At 45.4% G+C, this 14,419-nt stretch overlaps 1 protein-coding gene across 4 annotated transcripts in view; it reads right to left on the bottom strand.

The window, feature by feature from the left end:
* Positions 1-14,419, bottom strand: part of LOC130581620 (mitotic spindle assembly checkpoint protein MAD1-like) — a 115,941-nt gene that overhangs the window by 70,261 nt on the left and 31,261 nt on the right. The window contains exon 3 of one of the 4 annotated variants that reach the window (XM_057379856.1): positions 2,086-2,154. The exons of the other annotated variants lie outside the window; for them this stretch is intronic. Coding sequence (XP_057235839.1) covers positions 2,125-2,154 — 30 coding nt within the window. The 3' untranslated portion in view covers positions 2,086-2,124. Of the gene's footprint in view, positions 1-2,085; positions 2,155-14,419 lie in introns of those variants that run through there. 4 annotated transcript variants of the gene reach the window in all.

Here is a 14,419-nt window from a genome sequence, read left to right on the forward strand (position 1 = left end):
AGATGGCAGGACTGGAATCACAAGTGGACAGCTGACTCAAATTCCATGCCAAAAAAAAATATGAACACAGCAAAAACCAGCAACTGTAGCTCACAAAGTTCTGGGAAATAGGATTTGGGAAATGTAGGAACTGATGCAATGTGCTTTGAGATCTTCCTTCAGAAGCCTTTGTGTAAGGCTGTAATGGCATCCAACATCCAGGGTACTAAATATAACCATGCCCACTGAGAACACCTTCAAGCCCTATCTCTTAAACTGCTATGGATATCAACCCTTCCTTCATCTCATTAACACTGCTGCAAAGTSCCTGGCACAAATCTACATCAAATGAATATAATTACAGAGAAAAATACACTGCATTAACTTGTATGTCTGGTTTTCCCTTGCTTTTTCTGTCTTAGCACTGTACAAAGTTTTGTTTCTATTTTCTCTCCCAACTCATCTTCTTTGCCCTTTTTTTTCTTTCAGCCTTTCACCTACTCCTTGTTTCAAGCCCAAAGTTGATTGCTTTCCTTTTTTTTTTTCAAGGTTGATTGATTTACTCTGCACTTACGTAAATTATTTTATACAAGGCGTGCAAACTGTAAAAACTCCCTGCAGAACAACACAAGCACTGCTACCCATGTAGGTAAGGAGACAAAAAAAAAGTTAACAAAATGCTAAATTAAGTAAGGATCTCTTACATCACACTTTAAAGCCTGCCAAAATCTGACTCTTCAGATGTACTGCAACAGCAATTTTCTAAGGCACAGGTCCTTTGCAGGTAAAAAAATTGAGTGTCAGACAGAAAAAAAAAAATAGAAATTCCTCCAGCTGCTCCAGCAGGGACTAGAGGATGATGTAACCTTTYAAACAACCAGGCTGCAAGTCGATGGCCCCAAAACAACACCAATCTCCTGACCTACTATAATAAAAATGAAAGGGAAGGAAGATGAGGGGAATTATTTACTTTTCATATCTCATCTGAAACACCTGCAGGACTTCAGGCGAGCGAACTCTGCTGAAATTCATTGTATTGCTGGGTCCATCCTCGCTTAATTCATCTCATGAAACTCTTAAATGGTACCCAGGCTACAGGCTGGCTCTCTACAGAGATGGGAATTACATCCCTAATTACAAGATATGGTACTGCCCTAATAATAAGTACTGTGCTCRAGAAGTCCCCACCCAGGGGAATGAGCCTTGACCTCTTTTAACAAAGACTGCAAAACAGTTGATAAGAACATTAAAGCCAGTCCCTGCTCCAGAAACCAGGCGTTTGCTTCTTCTGCTGCCCCAGGGCTGGCTRCAGAAAGGAGCTTTGAGCACATCTCTCCAGTCTGAGCTGCTGATGGTTGTCTGTCCCCAGCTCAAACACAGATTTGGCAGCAAGCAGAGCGGCAGAAGGGGAACGAGAAAGGCAGAGTTTTGTCTCCACAGCATTCACTTGTTTTACCCCACAATCCCCAAGCAGCACCAGGACGAGCTCAGCTCGGCAGGTCCATTCCAGGYGCTGCTGGAGAAATTAATCTGAATTTTCACATCTTCAGGACGAACCTCCACAGCCCCTGGAGATGATGGGCTCCTCTACAAAACACCCAAAGGAACTGGGCCTTGCTAACCTGTCATTATTGCTCCCTGCAGTTCTTTACCAACAGCACCTCTTGCCCTAAGAGCTCTCCCACCTCACACTGCAGCAATCTCAAACTGGKGCCAGGTTTTCTTCTCCAGTGCAGATTTGTAGCATTTCACAGCAAACCTTCAATTACCACAGTGCATGACCGTAAAACTTGCTCAACTGGAAATGTTCACTTATTTCTAACCTTGCCTTCAGTTGTCTCCTTTCCTTTGCCCCCGAAGCCATCTCAAACAGTATTCTCCTGGAACCTCTCTGCAGCCTGCCTAGCACAAAGCTAAACCATAAGTCAAAATGATTTAAATTATATGGAAATATATACCTCTCCTTCAACACCAAASTGGGAATGTGGCTCCTAACGGGACATCACCACACATTAGTCACAAGGCCAAGACATGTGGCATTTCCCAGAGAACGTGCACATTCTCCTTTTTTTGCTGAATGACTTACAAGCAGCAGTCAGTCTTTTCCTTTTGGGGCTGTGCCTTCCATATGCATAATTTGAGTCCTTAAATTGAACCCCTTGATGTGGATTCCACCTGCCTCAGAGAAGAAAAAAAAATAAAATAATGGGGAAAAGAAAAAAAAAATGTCTCGGAAATATATAGCAACAAGAAACTGGCAGGACAAACTCACACTCCCACTGTGCCAAATTGCAAGTTTAGTAATTCTGTTTTCTTCCTGCTGAGTGGAAGGTGTCATTAGCTGCTGTATTTAGAGCCACAGAAAAGGTTCTTGGAGCAATCCCCAGCCTTGCTCTGAACCAGGTGGCTGCTGACCACAGGAGCTCCCTGCAGCTGGGGACCTTCACCTTCATCTTCCTGCAGTCACCACTTCCATCTGAGTGGAAATGGAATAAAAACAGGGCAAGAGGTGCTGTGTGAACAGAAACCCTCGGGGCTGGAACTCATCCCTGCACCTCCAYGGCCACTTTACAGCCCCTGCTCTGCACAAAACACTCCTGGGCACTATTAATTCAAGAACAGCTTTCCTTCTGGGAGAGGATTTGTCCTCTGGRCCAGTCTMTGCAGAGCAACMATTGAACCAAATCCTCATTTCTGARGGTTACAGCAACAATTCAAAGAATCATCCTCTTACCACAACAGCCTCGAAGGGGGCACAGAGGTTTTGAAAATGCCCTGCAGTGCACATCTGGGCTGGGGTCCTGTCTGCTGGCAGCATCCCTACAGGATTTAGAGAATGCCAGCCCATCAGAACACGAGCAGAAATGTGCCCAGGTGGTTTTCAATTCCACCACCCACCCTGGGGCTTTGTTTCCAGCACTGGGTGATGGAGGAGGAAYGGCAGAGCACTGATTTGATGGTTTCATGGGAGTTCAGATAAATAAAGACACAAATCCATAACCAAAGGGGTGATGCCTGAAAGGAGAAGGGAGGGCAATTGTGAGGAATTGCCCCTTTTGGTGTGGTAACAGGATGGGAGCACCTCCAGAGCAGTTTGGGATGGTGGAAGTGAAGACCACCTGCTCTGACAGAGGATTGGGAGGATCTGTGCAAACATTCATTATTTATGAGATAGCTGTCCAGAGGCAAATTGCCTGGAATCCATTAAAGGGAGAAATCCCAGCTCCCTCTGGCAGCTGCCTGGCACAGGCCTTTTCCACTGGCAGAAAAGGGAGGGGAAAAAAAAAATCACTTTCATTTCTAATTAATCTTCTGGTATATAATACTTTTAATTAGGAAGAAAAAAAGAAAAAAATCCTGTATGCTCTTTGAGAGAGGARGGAAGGAGCCAAAAGCGAGGCAGAAAGCTCTGGCATCTTGGCTAGAGCTCAGACCTCATCTTTTTAAACCTGGGGAGCATGTGAGCCCTGGCTTCTTCATTCCCCATGGTGAAACTGGAGCCCCCAACATTTTGGGGATTGCTCTGGACATGAGGAGTGGGATCCTGGGTGTACAGAGCTGGCTATCCACCCTGAAAAGGAAAATTTAGGCGAAGAGAACTGAGAAGGGAAAGTACTGGAAAAATACCTCGGACAGGAATGAAGCTGTTGGACACAGCATGGGCAAGACAAGGAGCAAGGCCCAGGGAGAAGGAAATGCAACCCATACATTATCTCTTCAAATGAATAACCCCAAAAAAAACATTCCTCCCCAACCCCAAATTTCCTATCCCTTCTTTTTTCCTAATTTCTCTCTTCCCTGCATTCATTATTAATGCCGCTGGGGGTACAGATTTGCACTTGGGTTTCTGAAAAATTAATTCAATGATTAAAATTTCAGTCTCTGAGTAATGAAAGCGGCTCAGGCAAGCTGGAGATGCCCCTTTGCAGTCTGGAGGCCTTTGGTGTGCTGCCCACTTACCCCCTGCAYGAGAAGCTTCCCTCTAGACCTGGCTCGAGGGAGGAAATCTGGTAGGAAAATGTGGTTTTAAGTTGATTAAGTTCTGGTTTTGTGAAGAAACCATTTCAGTTTAATACCATACCAATTCTGTATTCACTGCAGAGAGTCAACCCCAGGTTCTTCCATGGTTCAAGGACTCATGGCTTTCCACACGACCCCTTGGGTAAGGAAAAATCTCCAAAGAACGTAAATATTAATCAATGCTGTCCATCTGTCATTCACTGCCAGGCTGATCTCAGCCTGACAGACTTTTGGTGTGGCTAATGAAATTTTCTGTGACGCTGTGCTTGAAATGAAAGAATAGCAGAGAAAGGCTCTCGGAGAAAGACATCATCTCAACTCACAAAAAATATCTGTTTTCTCATCTSTACCCACGCTATCAGCAGCAAGAGYRAGACTCAAGAAACCTGTWAAATGGTGGGGAAAGGGCAGGTGCCACAGCACCCACCCCTGGATGGCAATTTCACCCCTTTTGTGAAACAAAGAGACTCCCACAGCAAATCCAGCATCGACTCAGGAAGGTCCTTTCCCAGCCTGCAGCACAGCTACCCTTCCCACCAGCTCCATGTCAAAGCAAAAAGTGGGCAAAAGACCTGCATAATTCTCCACCCTCAACTCCCAGCACTGTTATTTTTATTTATTTTAAAATAAATGTGAGAGGGATGTCAGAGCTCTGAGCAGCACAGGGAGCCAAGAAGCTCGGAATTCTTCTCTGGACTGAGATTAGAGGAGAGGGAAGGGATAGATTTAAATTTACACATCCCAGTGTCATTCCTGAGGTGCTAAAAATAGCAAAATAGAACAAATATACACCAAAAAAAGGACTGCCTTTTCAATGGCACTTTGCTACAAGATTTATTTGGATTTTTACTCAGTGGAATAAAGATGGATAAAGTGAGCAGAGTCCTTGGGAAGCAACATCTTGGGAATGTGGTGGAACCTCAGGGCAGCACGGGCAGGACATTCCCCACCAGCCAAAGCTGCACTGCTTGTGCTGCCATCGTGGGGAAAAGAAATGGACAAAGAGGAACAGGAAACTCTGCCAAAATCCTCCACGGGCAGGAAAATAGCAAAGCTGTGAAAGCGGAGATCTGATTTTCTCTGAAGCAACAGGATTAGTGGCAGCCCACATTGCACTTCATTGGGGTCATGATAACTGAAGGAACGCTGAGMGCTGACTCAAAGCCAGCTCCCGGATTCAGCAAATGCTCCTGAAATATTTTATCAAAGCAAAGTTTCTAAAACTCTACTGAATTGTGAATTTCTGGGGGGAAACCGAACGTCTTTGGTAACTCCTGAAGAACTCATGCTGGGTGTAGCACCTGCACAGGGCTACCAGGAACAAAAAGCAACGCACAGAATTCTACTTTTCACCAATTTTGCTGAAACTTTGCCGGGTGAACGTGCAGAGCTGCTTGGAAAACTCACTGCTTTTCTTCCTCAAGACGTGGCTTTGTGGAGATTTCAGAATACCGTGGCCTTTTATGTGCTGYTCAACTCTTGAAGTTATTCTGAGCTGAGCTTTTAGAACCCAGCCCTGTATCTACGGGGCAGACAGAGCGTCAGGACGTGCAGGATGAGCTCCCTTTSGTGTGCCAGCCTTCCCACCTCAGCACAGGTTCATTGCTCTGAGAGCCCAGGTGGTTTTACTGAACCTGCAGCTATTAAATCTCCCCTTCTAAACAGGCTCCTGAGCAGAATCCACCCCAAACYGAGCGCTGACGTGCTGGGGGCACAGCCCCGACGCAGAGAGAAGAGGAAATGGAAATGCTGGAACAAGCACTTTGGCACAGCTTCTTGGCTGGGCTAAAGGTTTATTCCTGGGATGCTGCTTTCCTGCAGACTAAGGGAAATTAAATTTAGCACTTTGCAAATAAATAGGTTAGGGCTGAAAGGACACTATTTAGGAATTTACTGCACACAGCAGCCTCAGAGATTATAGATCCATCACCGTCTATTACCTTGCTAGTTACTGCTTCCACTCTGTCTATCTTCCYTACTTACAGAGTGGTCCTTTCATCAGGTCTTTCTCTGCTCCAACTTGAAACTGTCATCACTCTAATGGAATTATATGAAGAAAAACAGCTTTGGGCCGCAGTGACTCTGCCAAAAAGCCAAGGACAACTGCTGTGCTCACCCAGGACACGGCGCTGAGATTCCTGCCTGACAGAGACACAGATGTGTGACAGCCTCCTGAGCTGCACAGCACCAGCCAGCTGTTTACACACATGGCCAAAACCTCAGGGTTTCCCTAAAAGTGTCATCTGGGCCTTTTCAACACCCACAAACACRGGAGGCTTCACAGGGACCRGCAGAGTGACAGCTGATGGCAAWYCTTGCTGAGGATTCATCACARARATGTGGCACGTGGTGATCACCAAARGCACMRACACRATTACAAACCACACCTCSTGTTCTCCTCAGTCTCTAATTCACAGAAAAAYCATCTGCAGACAGTTCCCTCTCCAGGGTGGGATACATCCCAGAAATGCAAAGTGACAGCCAGCACACGAAACACTCCCCAGAGCCTTCCATTRAGGCAGACAAACCCTTCGCTTAAAGGTTTAAATTTATGGCAGCTCCTCAGAAGATGGCTGAGGTAGATCTGCTGTTATCAGCTGCTTGCTTGAACTGAAACAGATTAGGGACAAATTAAAATTTTCAAGCCTCAGTTTGATATATCCCCTCCAAGATACAGCCAGATTGGTTTGTTTTTCTTCTGGAAGGAAAAGATGCCATCAACAGATAATCTTGGGAGTTACCAAAGCTGGAGGTCATCCTCAGCTCTCAAATTCCCTGCTTCCCCCAYGATTCAGCTGCAAATCCTTGTAAGACAGATTTGACATAAAATACTTTTCGGTAGTTCTCCCTCAAAGGACATTCTTGTGCAATGGCAAAACAGAAAATACATTAAATAYAAAGGCCTAAAATAGCACTAAGTTACCTGCTGGTAGCACCAACGTGGGGCAGAGGGAATGGTTTTTGTGCTGAGTTACAATGATTCATGTACTTCCCTATTTCAAGCAAATGTGACAACARGATAGGTATTTTTTTTACCATTTCCATGAATGTGAATAAAGACAGTTGTTACATTATCAAATCCTGAATGTTAAATTATTAGAGCTGTACCCATGTGAAGCATTACTTCCTTAAGGATACTGAATATAAAGAGCTGAGCTGTCAGGGAGAAACCCACCTGAATCTCAGCAGTCTGGGAGCAACAAAGCTCTCCAGAAGGATTTCCAGGCTCTGCATTCTGTCACTGCTGCATGGACACAGCAATATTAATGGATTTACACTGTACTGTGGATGGGATGGGCTGAGATCCTGCATGGCACACCATGCTTTAAAACTCCCCAAAGCTGTGAAGGGCATCAAATCTTCAGGAACTGCCACCTTTTCCCAGTATTTGTACCACTGATGGGCTTCCAACCCACTCCAGCAATAACTGCCTCCAAACAGTGGTAGGAAGCCTTGGAGCAAAGCAGAAGGTACACTCACAGTAGTTATTATTTTTGCTTTTCTACAAGTGGTTTCATAAAAAAATAAAAAACCCCTGTTTAGATGAARCTCTTGGGAAAACCCAAACATGGCAGAGACTGGGATCCCATGAAGAAGAGCTGCCTAAAAAGCTTGGAAATATGTGCTCTTATCTTAAGCTGGCAAGCCAGTTGGACAGAAAGCACATTAACTGGTTAAGAACCATGTAAGAATTGAGCTTTTAGATGTGAAGTGTGGAGGAAATTCAAGGATGAKGGAGGAATTGCATGGCTGTGAGATGCTGGCTCCTGTCTCACTGCTGCTGGTGGCCCTTTGGTTTGTGTGGCCACAACACCCCATTCCCTGCTTGTCACTGTCCTTCACACCCCTCCCTCTGATCTGCTGAGCATGGGGGAACAGAGCCAATCAACTCATCACCAAACTGAATTTAGGCTGAAATCTTTCAGTTKAAATCCTACACGAGGRCACAGCACAARCACTTYTATTCAAAATAAATAAAGGAGAAGACCTTTATATGAGCCCAGCTCCTTTCAGATGAAGGCAACAGATGTCCTAGGACCACACCAGCAAGGGAATCTTCTGCTGTGTTCCCATACTTGTGAATAAATTTTATACACACAAACACACGCCCTCTTCCCTCCCTGAAGGTTAGAAAATTTTTTACCCCAGTCAAGCACGGGTAGCAACTATAACTCCCAAAGCAAGAGATAAGTCCTAATTATATTTGTATTTAAACATTTGTATTTAATTTGTATTTAAACGTGCTGTTTCCTCAAGACAGAAGAGAGGCAGTGAGTGTCCCCCACTCGCACTGGTGGCTTTGTGCAGGCTGAGCTGTGCTGCCTGACCTGGGCACTCACATTGCTGGACCTCAGAGCTGTTTCCTGGAAATAACTGCTTTTCCTAGAGGTGTTCTCMCAAACCTGTTCCTGGAAAAAGGTGAAGAAGTGGTCCAAATACTGGGAAAAGGTGAAGGATGGTACAAAAGCCATCCTGAATCCCTTGGCAGTGCTGTCACTGCACGSCCTCTGCACCACCGAGCATCCCTCAGTGGTGTCCATGTGGGGTCACAAGTGGGAAAAAGGCCCCCAGGGAATACTAAAGCCCCTGACAGATTTGTCACACAGGGATGGCACAGAAGATGATGCCATGACAGCTTTGCTGTGGCTCAATGTGCTGCCTTGGAGCAGATCAACACCTGCACAGAGCCCCAGGACGGACCCAMAGCACAAAGAGAGGTGACAAATCCCCTCCTGGTGTCCAAGGACAGCAAACAACAGAGATGGTGGGGCAGCCAGGGAAGAGACTGAGATGCAGGGTACCCAGAAACTCCATGCTTTTCCCCACAAAGGGATTAAACCCTCCAGCAACTCCCACTCCTTTTCCTGTGCAGCTTTGAGCCGAGCCCCGTGAGAGCGGCCGGCGGGCTGGGGTTTGCTGACACTGCTCTGCAAAATGTTGTGCAAAATCACAGCAGAGAGGCTGGGGACGGTGACAAACATGCATCAAAAGCTGTTTTGCAAAACACCCATTTCATTTCATGTGTGCTGCAGCCAGGCTTGGTGTTCCTTTGGTATCCCCTGACCGCCTGGGCTCACAGCGCTGCCTTTTCCTTCAAGAGGGCTGATCACACAGCCTCTGAGTAGAACATCTTTTGAAACTATAGACTCAGGTAGATAAATAAAAAATTAAATAAATAAATAAATTGAATTATCTGAGGAAATTTAATGCCAGTTGGAGGTGGTGAGTGCCTACAGAAAAGAGCACCAGCACTGCTTAATGAAACCCCCCTTCTATCATACATTTCCCCCTTTCAATATACATCTCTGTGTCTCTGCTTTTGTAGTCTATTAGTCTATTGTACTCTGGGGTAACTCAATCAGTGAAATTCCTATAGAAATCCTTCCTRTTGTTTCCTTCTATCTCCCAATATCAGCTTTATCCCCCAGGATGCACCATTCACCCCAGGGAAAATTTCCTGCACCCGCTGCTGTGCAAGAAAAGCCCTCTGCCCTGGTTACATCCCCAACCCATCCACATGCAGCTTCCCCACCACAGGACATTTTGAAAAGCTTCTCAAACCCCTGGGAGTCCAGGAATGTAATATCCTGCAGCCAGGTGAGAGGGACAGAGAAAACCAGGAGGTCGAGTGACCTAGAGCAAAGCCATGTGGTGATTTAGCTGCAGAGACAGGAATGGGAATCCAGGAGGGGTTTTGCTGATGTCCCCTCTGCTTTATCCCTTTTTTTTAACACCATCTCCTCTCACAGTGTGTAAACACACTCCTGCCAACCCTTTGTAAGCTGTTCAAACACAGACATCCTCCTGTCCCAAGAGCTCCTGCAGGGACAGCGGGCACAGCCGGCCACAGGAACAGCTCCTCCTCAGCAAAATGAGATCACACAGGTGCTGGGAGGAAAGAGAGGGTTTTCTTACAGCAGGAAAAAGCAGCCAGACCCTGCCCAGCCTCCTTCCCGCTGGCACTGCCACCTCTGTGCTGTGCATATGGCACCAGGATGGGGTCAGAGGCTTTGGGGTTTGGGGCACAGGCACCACCTACCCCATGCCCACCCCAAACCACAAACATTGCCAGCCCAGCCTGGATGCTCTGGTTTAATTAAATCCTTATCAGTGACCTGTGCTGATGGTGCACGTGGCTCGCCCCACAAAGCACAGGCTGTCACTCCTGTTTCATTAAATGGGAGATATTAAAATGAAGGGGATTTGGAGGGAGATAAATTGCAGACTTATTAAAATAAAGGCATGTTCCAGTAATTTTGTTACTTATTGTTAGTGCAGAATCATAGAATCATTTRAGTTGGAAAAGAGCTTTATGACTGAGTCCAACTGTAAATTTAATGCTGCCAAGGCTACCAGAAGCTCAGGAAAGATGGTGAGGCCCTTCAGCAGCTTCAAGGGGTGCCAACACGCTGGAAATGGGTGCTGTGCCAGGCTGGCAGGTTACAGGGGATGCTATTCCCAGCCCAAAGGTGCTCTATGCTCCCACCAGCACTGTCCATTTATCCTCACACAGCCCAGTGACATGGGCAGGAGCATCACCCACCTTGTACAGGTGGGGAAGAGAGGCAAAGAACATTCCCTTTGTTCAGTTGGAGGAAAGCTTCAGCCCAACCTCCCCAAGCCTTTGCTCAGAAATTCTTCAGTCAAAAGAAAACTTCCTGTTAGATTTTTTCCCTGTACTCRAGGTGACTGGCTCCATTAAAAACAAAAGAAGAAAAAGCCCTAATGTGTGCTAGGGAATAGGCAGTTATTCAGGGAAGCATATGCAGTAAGAGAGAAATTGTGTAAGGAAGGAAAAAAAAACATGAAGAAGAACAATTTGAAGACAGTAGCAAGAATTAAAGTTAGGTCCTAACACAAAACAGCCTGCTACAATATCMGAAAGAAAATGATGTGTGGGATGTTTAAACACAGGATTTGGTGCTGTAACAGCACAGATTGSCCAGCAGCTCCTTTTAAAGGCTGCTGATGAGTGCAGCCCAAGATGGGTGCTGGCTGACCCTTCCAGGAATCCCAGCAATCATCCACAAAACACCCCGGGAGCGGAAATCAAAACTCCACCAACCTCCCAGCAAAGTGAAAACAAACCACAAAAATGAAATAACTCGTAATTAAGAAGAATGAGGAGTTAAGAGAGGCCTGCAGTCCCTCATCAATCTCTCGCTGCCTGGCTCCACCGATGAGCCCCATTGTTAGTTCTGATTGTGCTGCTGGGAGAATAGCTCTCCAGCAAAATTGTGATTTCCTTCTCCCCTCGAGACTCATCAAGGGTGGAGAGGGAGAGAGGGGAGAAGATGGAGACACAAAAAGAAACAAACAGCTAGAACAGGCTTCTCCAAGCCACTCTGCTGGGTTCAAGAAGGAATCACTGAAACTGCTGGTGTGACAAGAATGTGGGCTCAAGAATCACAGATGAAACTGTGCTGTCAGCTTCAAGATGAAACAAGAGCACTCAGGAGAATGAAAGCAATCCCTGCATTAACCATCCTGCTTATTCTGAGGTGTACATCACTCACTATTCAGGTAATTGTACATATTGAATGTAAAACAAGATATTATTATTTATCCACAAATATATCTTAACATTTTTAGAAAATGTACTGGCCTGCTGCTCTCAGTAGTTCCTTGAAGCCATTGGGTCTATCAAATACAAGGATTTCTCTTTTTCTTTTAAACTGATTGACTTCAAATGCTTCGGCTGGGACTGTGTCCTTAGGCACACAAAAAGAAAAAACCCTGCGATTTAATTTCTTTCCACTGTTTGTTCATTTGTACAAGTGTCTCCAAATCATCTCCTCTTCAAATTTGACCAGTCTTTCTGTTTACTGAAGGACTTTCTTTGTCTGAAACAATTGTCATTGCCTTTCTAAAGACCTCATTTCCTYACTCCCATTCAGGACCCAGCCGGAGACAAGGATAAACAGCACAATGTACACCCAGCTCCTCATTCTGAGCTGGAGAAGCTGATCCAGAGGCTCCCTGGCAACRTTTGTTTGTTTTAACAGATTTCTTTAATGTTTTTTTCCAGAGGGAGTCGATGCAGTTCCTGGATATCTGTTTCACATTGGTGAAGCATCAYAGGAATACAAAGCCTGTGCCATGTCCAAAGTCTGGATACATCTCACGGGGCAGCAAAGACCAGAATATCAACCTGTCAAGAACCCCAGGAGCTACAATGCATTACAGCCCACAAAAAAAAATCATCAGAACCTAAACTCCCTCTGAGGAATCTGTAACACCGCTTTCCACAGCGTTTAACTGAAAGAATAAAAAGGAGCAAACAAAAAGCGAACAAAAGGAGCTGTGGAGCCCGAGATGTGCCTCTCTGCCCACGCACTCACAGAGGGGCTGGAAACCACTGGAACATCCTTCAGGCTGATGAGCTCATCTGTTGCACCGATAGGGATCACCAATAAATAAACACCGGGATGGTTTCATTGGAATTCAGTGCTCATTTCTAGATGCAGCCATCGACATTCCCAGCACAGCGCTGTGATTAACCCTTTCACTGGAGCTGTGATCCCAATTAATGCAGGCTGGCTGGACACATGCAGCAGGKAGATAATAAGCTCTGCTATAGTAACAGCACACCTTGGCCAGGAAAASCAAGCACATCTTTCATCTTCATTTAGCTTTGAAGGGGTTACATTACAGGAGCTCTTACTGCATCCCTCGCTTAAAATTAAATGCCACCAGCAGTTCTACTGAAATATGCTTTTAAAGTTTACAGCCAAACTCCAGACGCTTGTAAAGTGCCAAGGGACTTCTCTGGTTTAATTATATAGACCCTGTTCCATAAACTGCTTGAATAGAATAAATACAAATAGCATCCATGCTTTGTGACCTCTCTGGGTTAATGAAATGCACACAAACACCCACAGTCTGCTGTGGCTCAGAAATTCCACAGCATAAACACACAGCCCTGCTGGAAGCTGTAGTCAGGATTCAAGCCTCCATACATACATGAGAAGCAGCTGCCTGGACTCAGCAAGGAAATAATTTGTTGTTTATATTCTACTGTTCAAAGCTGCAGTCGGTGGGAATTGTCCGTGATTTACTGAACAGGGGAAAGAGTCTGAAATTTTCTTGTTCACATTCTTATTARCAAATCTGCATCTCTTGTCCAGAAAGGTGGTCAGAGAGGCTGGGGAATTCCAGGAATCAATAAATGACCCACCCTTGGCTGTAGGAAATGTGAGATTTCCTCTACCTGGTGACACTCACCTCCATCCTTGGGAATAAACGCTCGAGTGAAGAGGAGAAAGCAAGGAGAATGTGTAGAGAGAGAAATCTGTACCTTATTATCCACTCTCCTGCATATAAGTTATTTAAATTGCCATTTTATGAAGAAGAGCTGCCAGCCAGCTCTTGTCCATGTGGCCAGCACACAATTTTCTCACATTCTCTTAACTTTCTCCAAGCATGTCATCTCTCCTGTGGTGCAGAAAAAACCTGCAACTTGTACTGTCCGGCCATGGCATCCAACAGACATCCCCAGCAGTCTGCTGAAGTTATTCATTAAATATTTAACATTACAGGTGTTAGTACAGGTCTCTGGAGATGTTGGAGCAGCACTGCACCATCTCAACAGAGAATTGTTTTTGGGATTCAATGGCAGCACTTTAAAACCAACAGGATTATTCTTTTCCCTATGAACTGGGCTTTCTTTTGTTGCTGCCATGTGCCTCAGTTAGTCCAGAACTAAAGCCAAGCAACATGACCATTTTGGGGATATTTTCCTAGTTTTACTACAGATTGTAGGTGCTGTCTTAAACCCTCACTTCCTTTATTTGTTAGGTTTTCTTTTTTATTTTTCCCCCTGAGGTTCTAAAGGTGCAGAACAGGAATATGTTTGTCCTGTTACAAGGATAAACAATCTTGCATCAATCCACACAGCTGTGGATCTGCAGAAACAGAACATCCCCATTTCCATGTGGAGTTCCCTCCTGTGCTGAACACTCCAAAACCCCTCCTAAAGGGAGTCCTGCCCTAGGGAGGATCAGTGGGAGGCAGGCATGATTTTAAGGATGAGAAGAAATTTCTTCCCCACTGTAAACTTGGGCTGTTGGCACCCGAACCAACGTAAAGACAGCTTGGTGACTTTTAATGTCACACCTCAGCTCYCCTAAACATCAGCCCAACTTTGCCAGCTGCAGGGTAACAGAGAAGAAAAACAGCCCCTCTTTTAAGCCAAAACCTCAGAGCCCACCCAGCCAGACCAGWGAGAACACCCGACAGACAGAAGACAGACTGATACTGCTGCTCGACTGTTCTGCTCGCATAACTGGCACTTCACACACCCCAGGATGAGCTGCTGCTCAAAAGGGATTCCAATTTACATAAAGACAAGATGATGACAAGCAGACAAGCTGGAGGATGGTAAAATAAAAAAACATAGGGACATATATCTCCTAGTGAA

The sequence above is a fragment of the Malurus melanocephalus genome, unplaced genomic scaffold (genome assembly GCF_030028575.1).
Source record: "Malurus melanocephalus ecotype Western Australia unplaced genomic scaffold, MMel_1.1 scaffold_425, whole genome shotgun sequence".
NCBI classification, from domain to species: Eukaryota; Metazoa; Chordata; class Aves; order Passeriformes; family Maluridae; genus Malurus; species Malurus melanocephalus.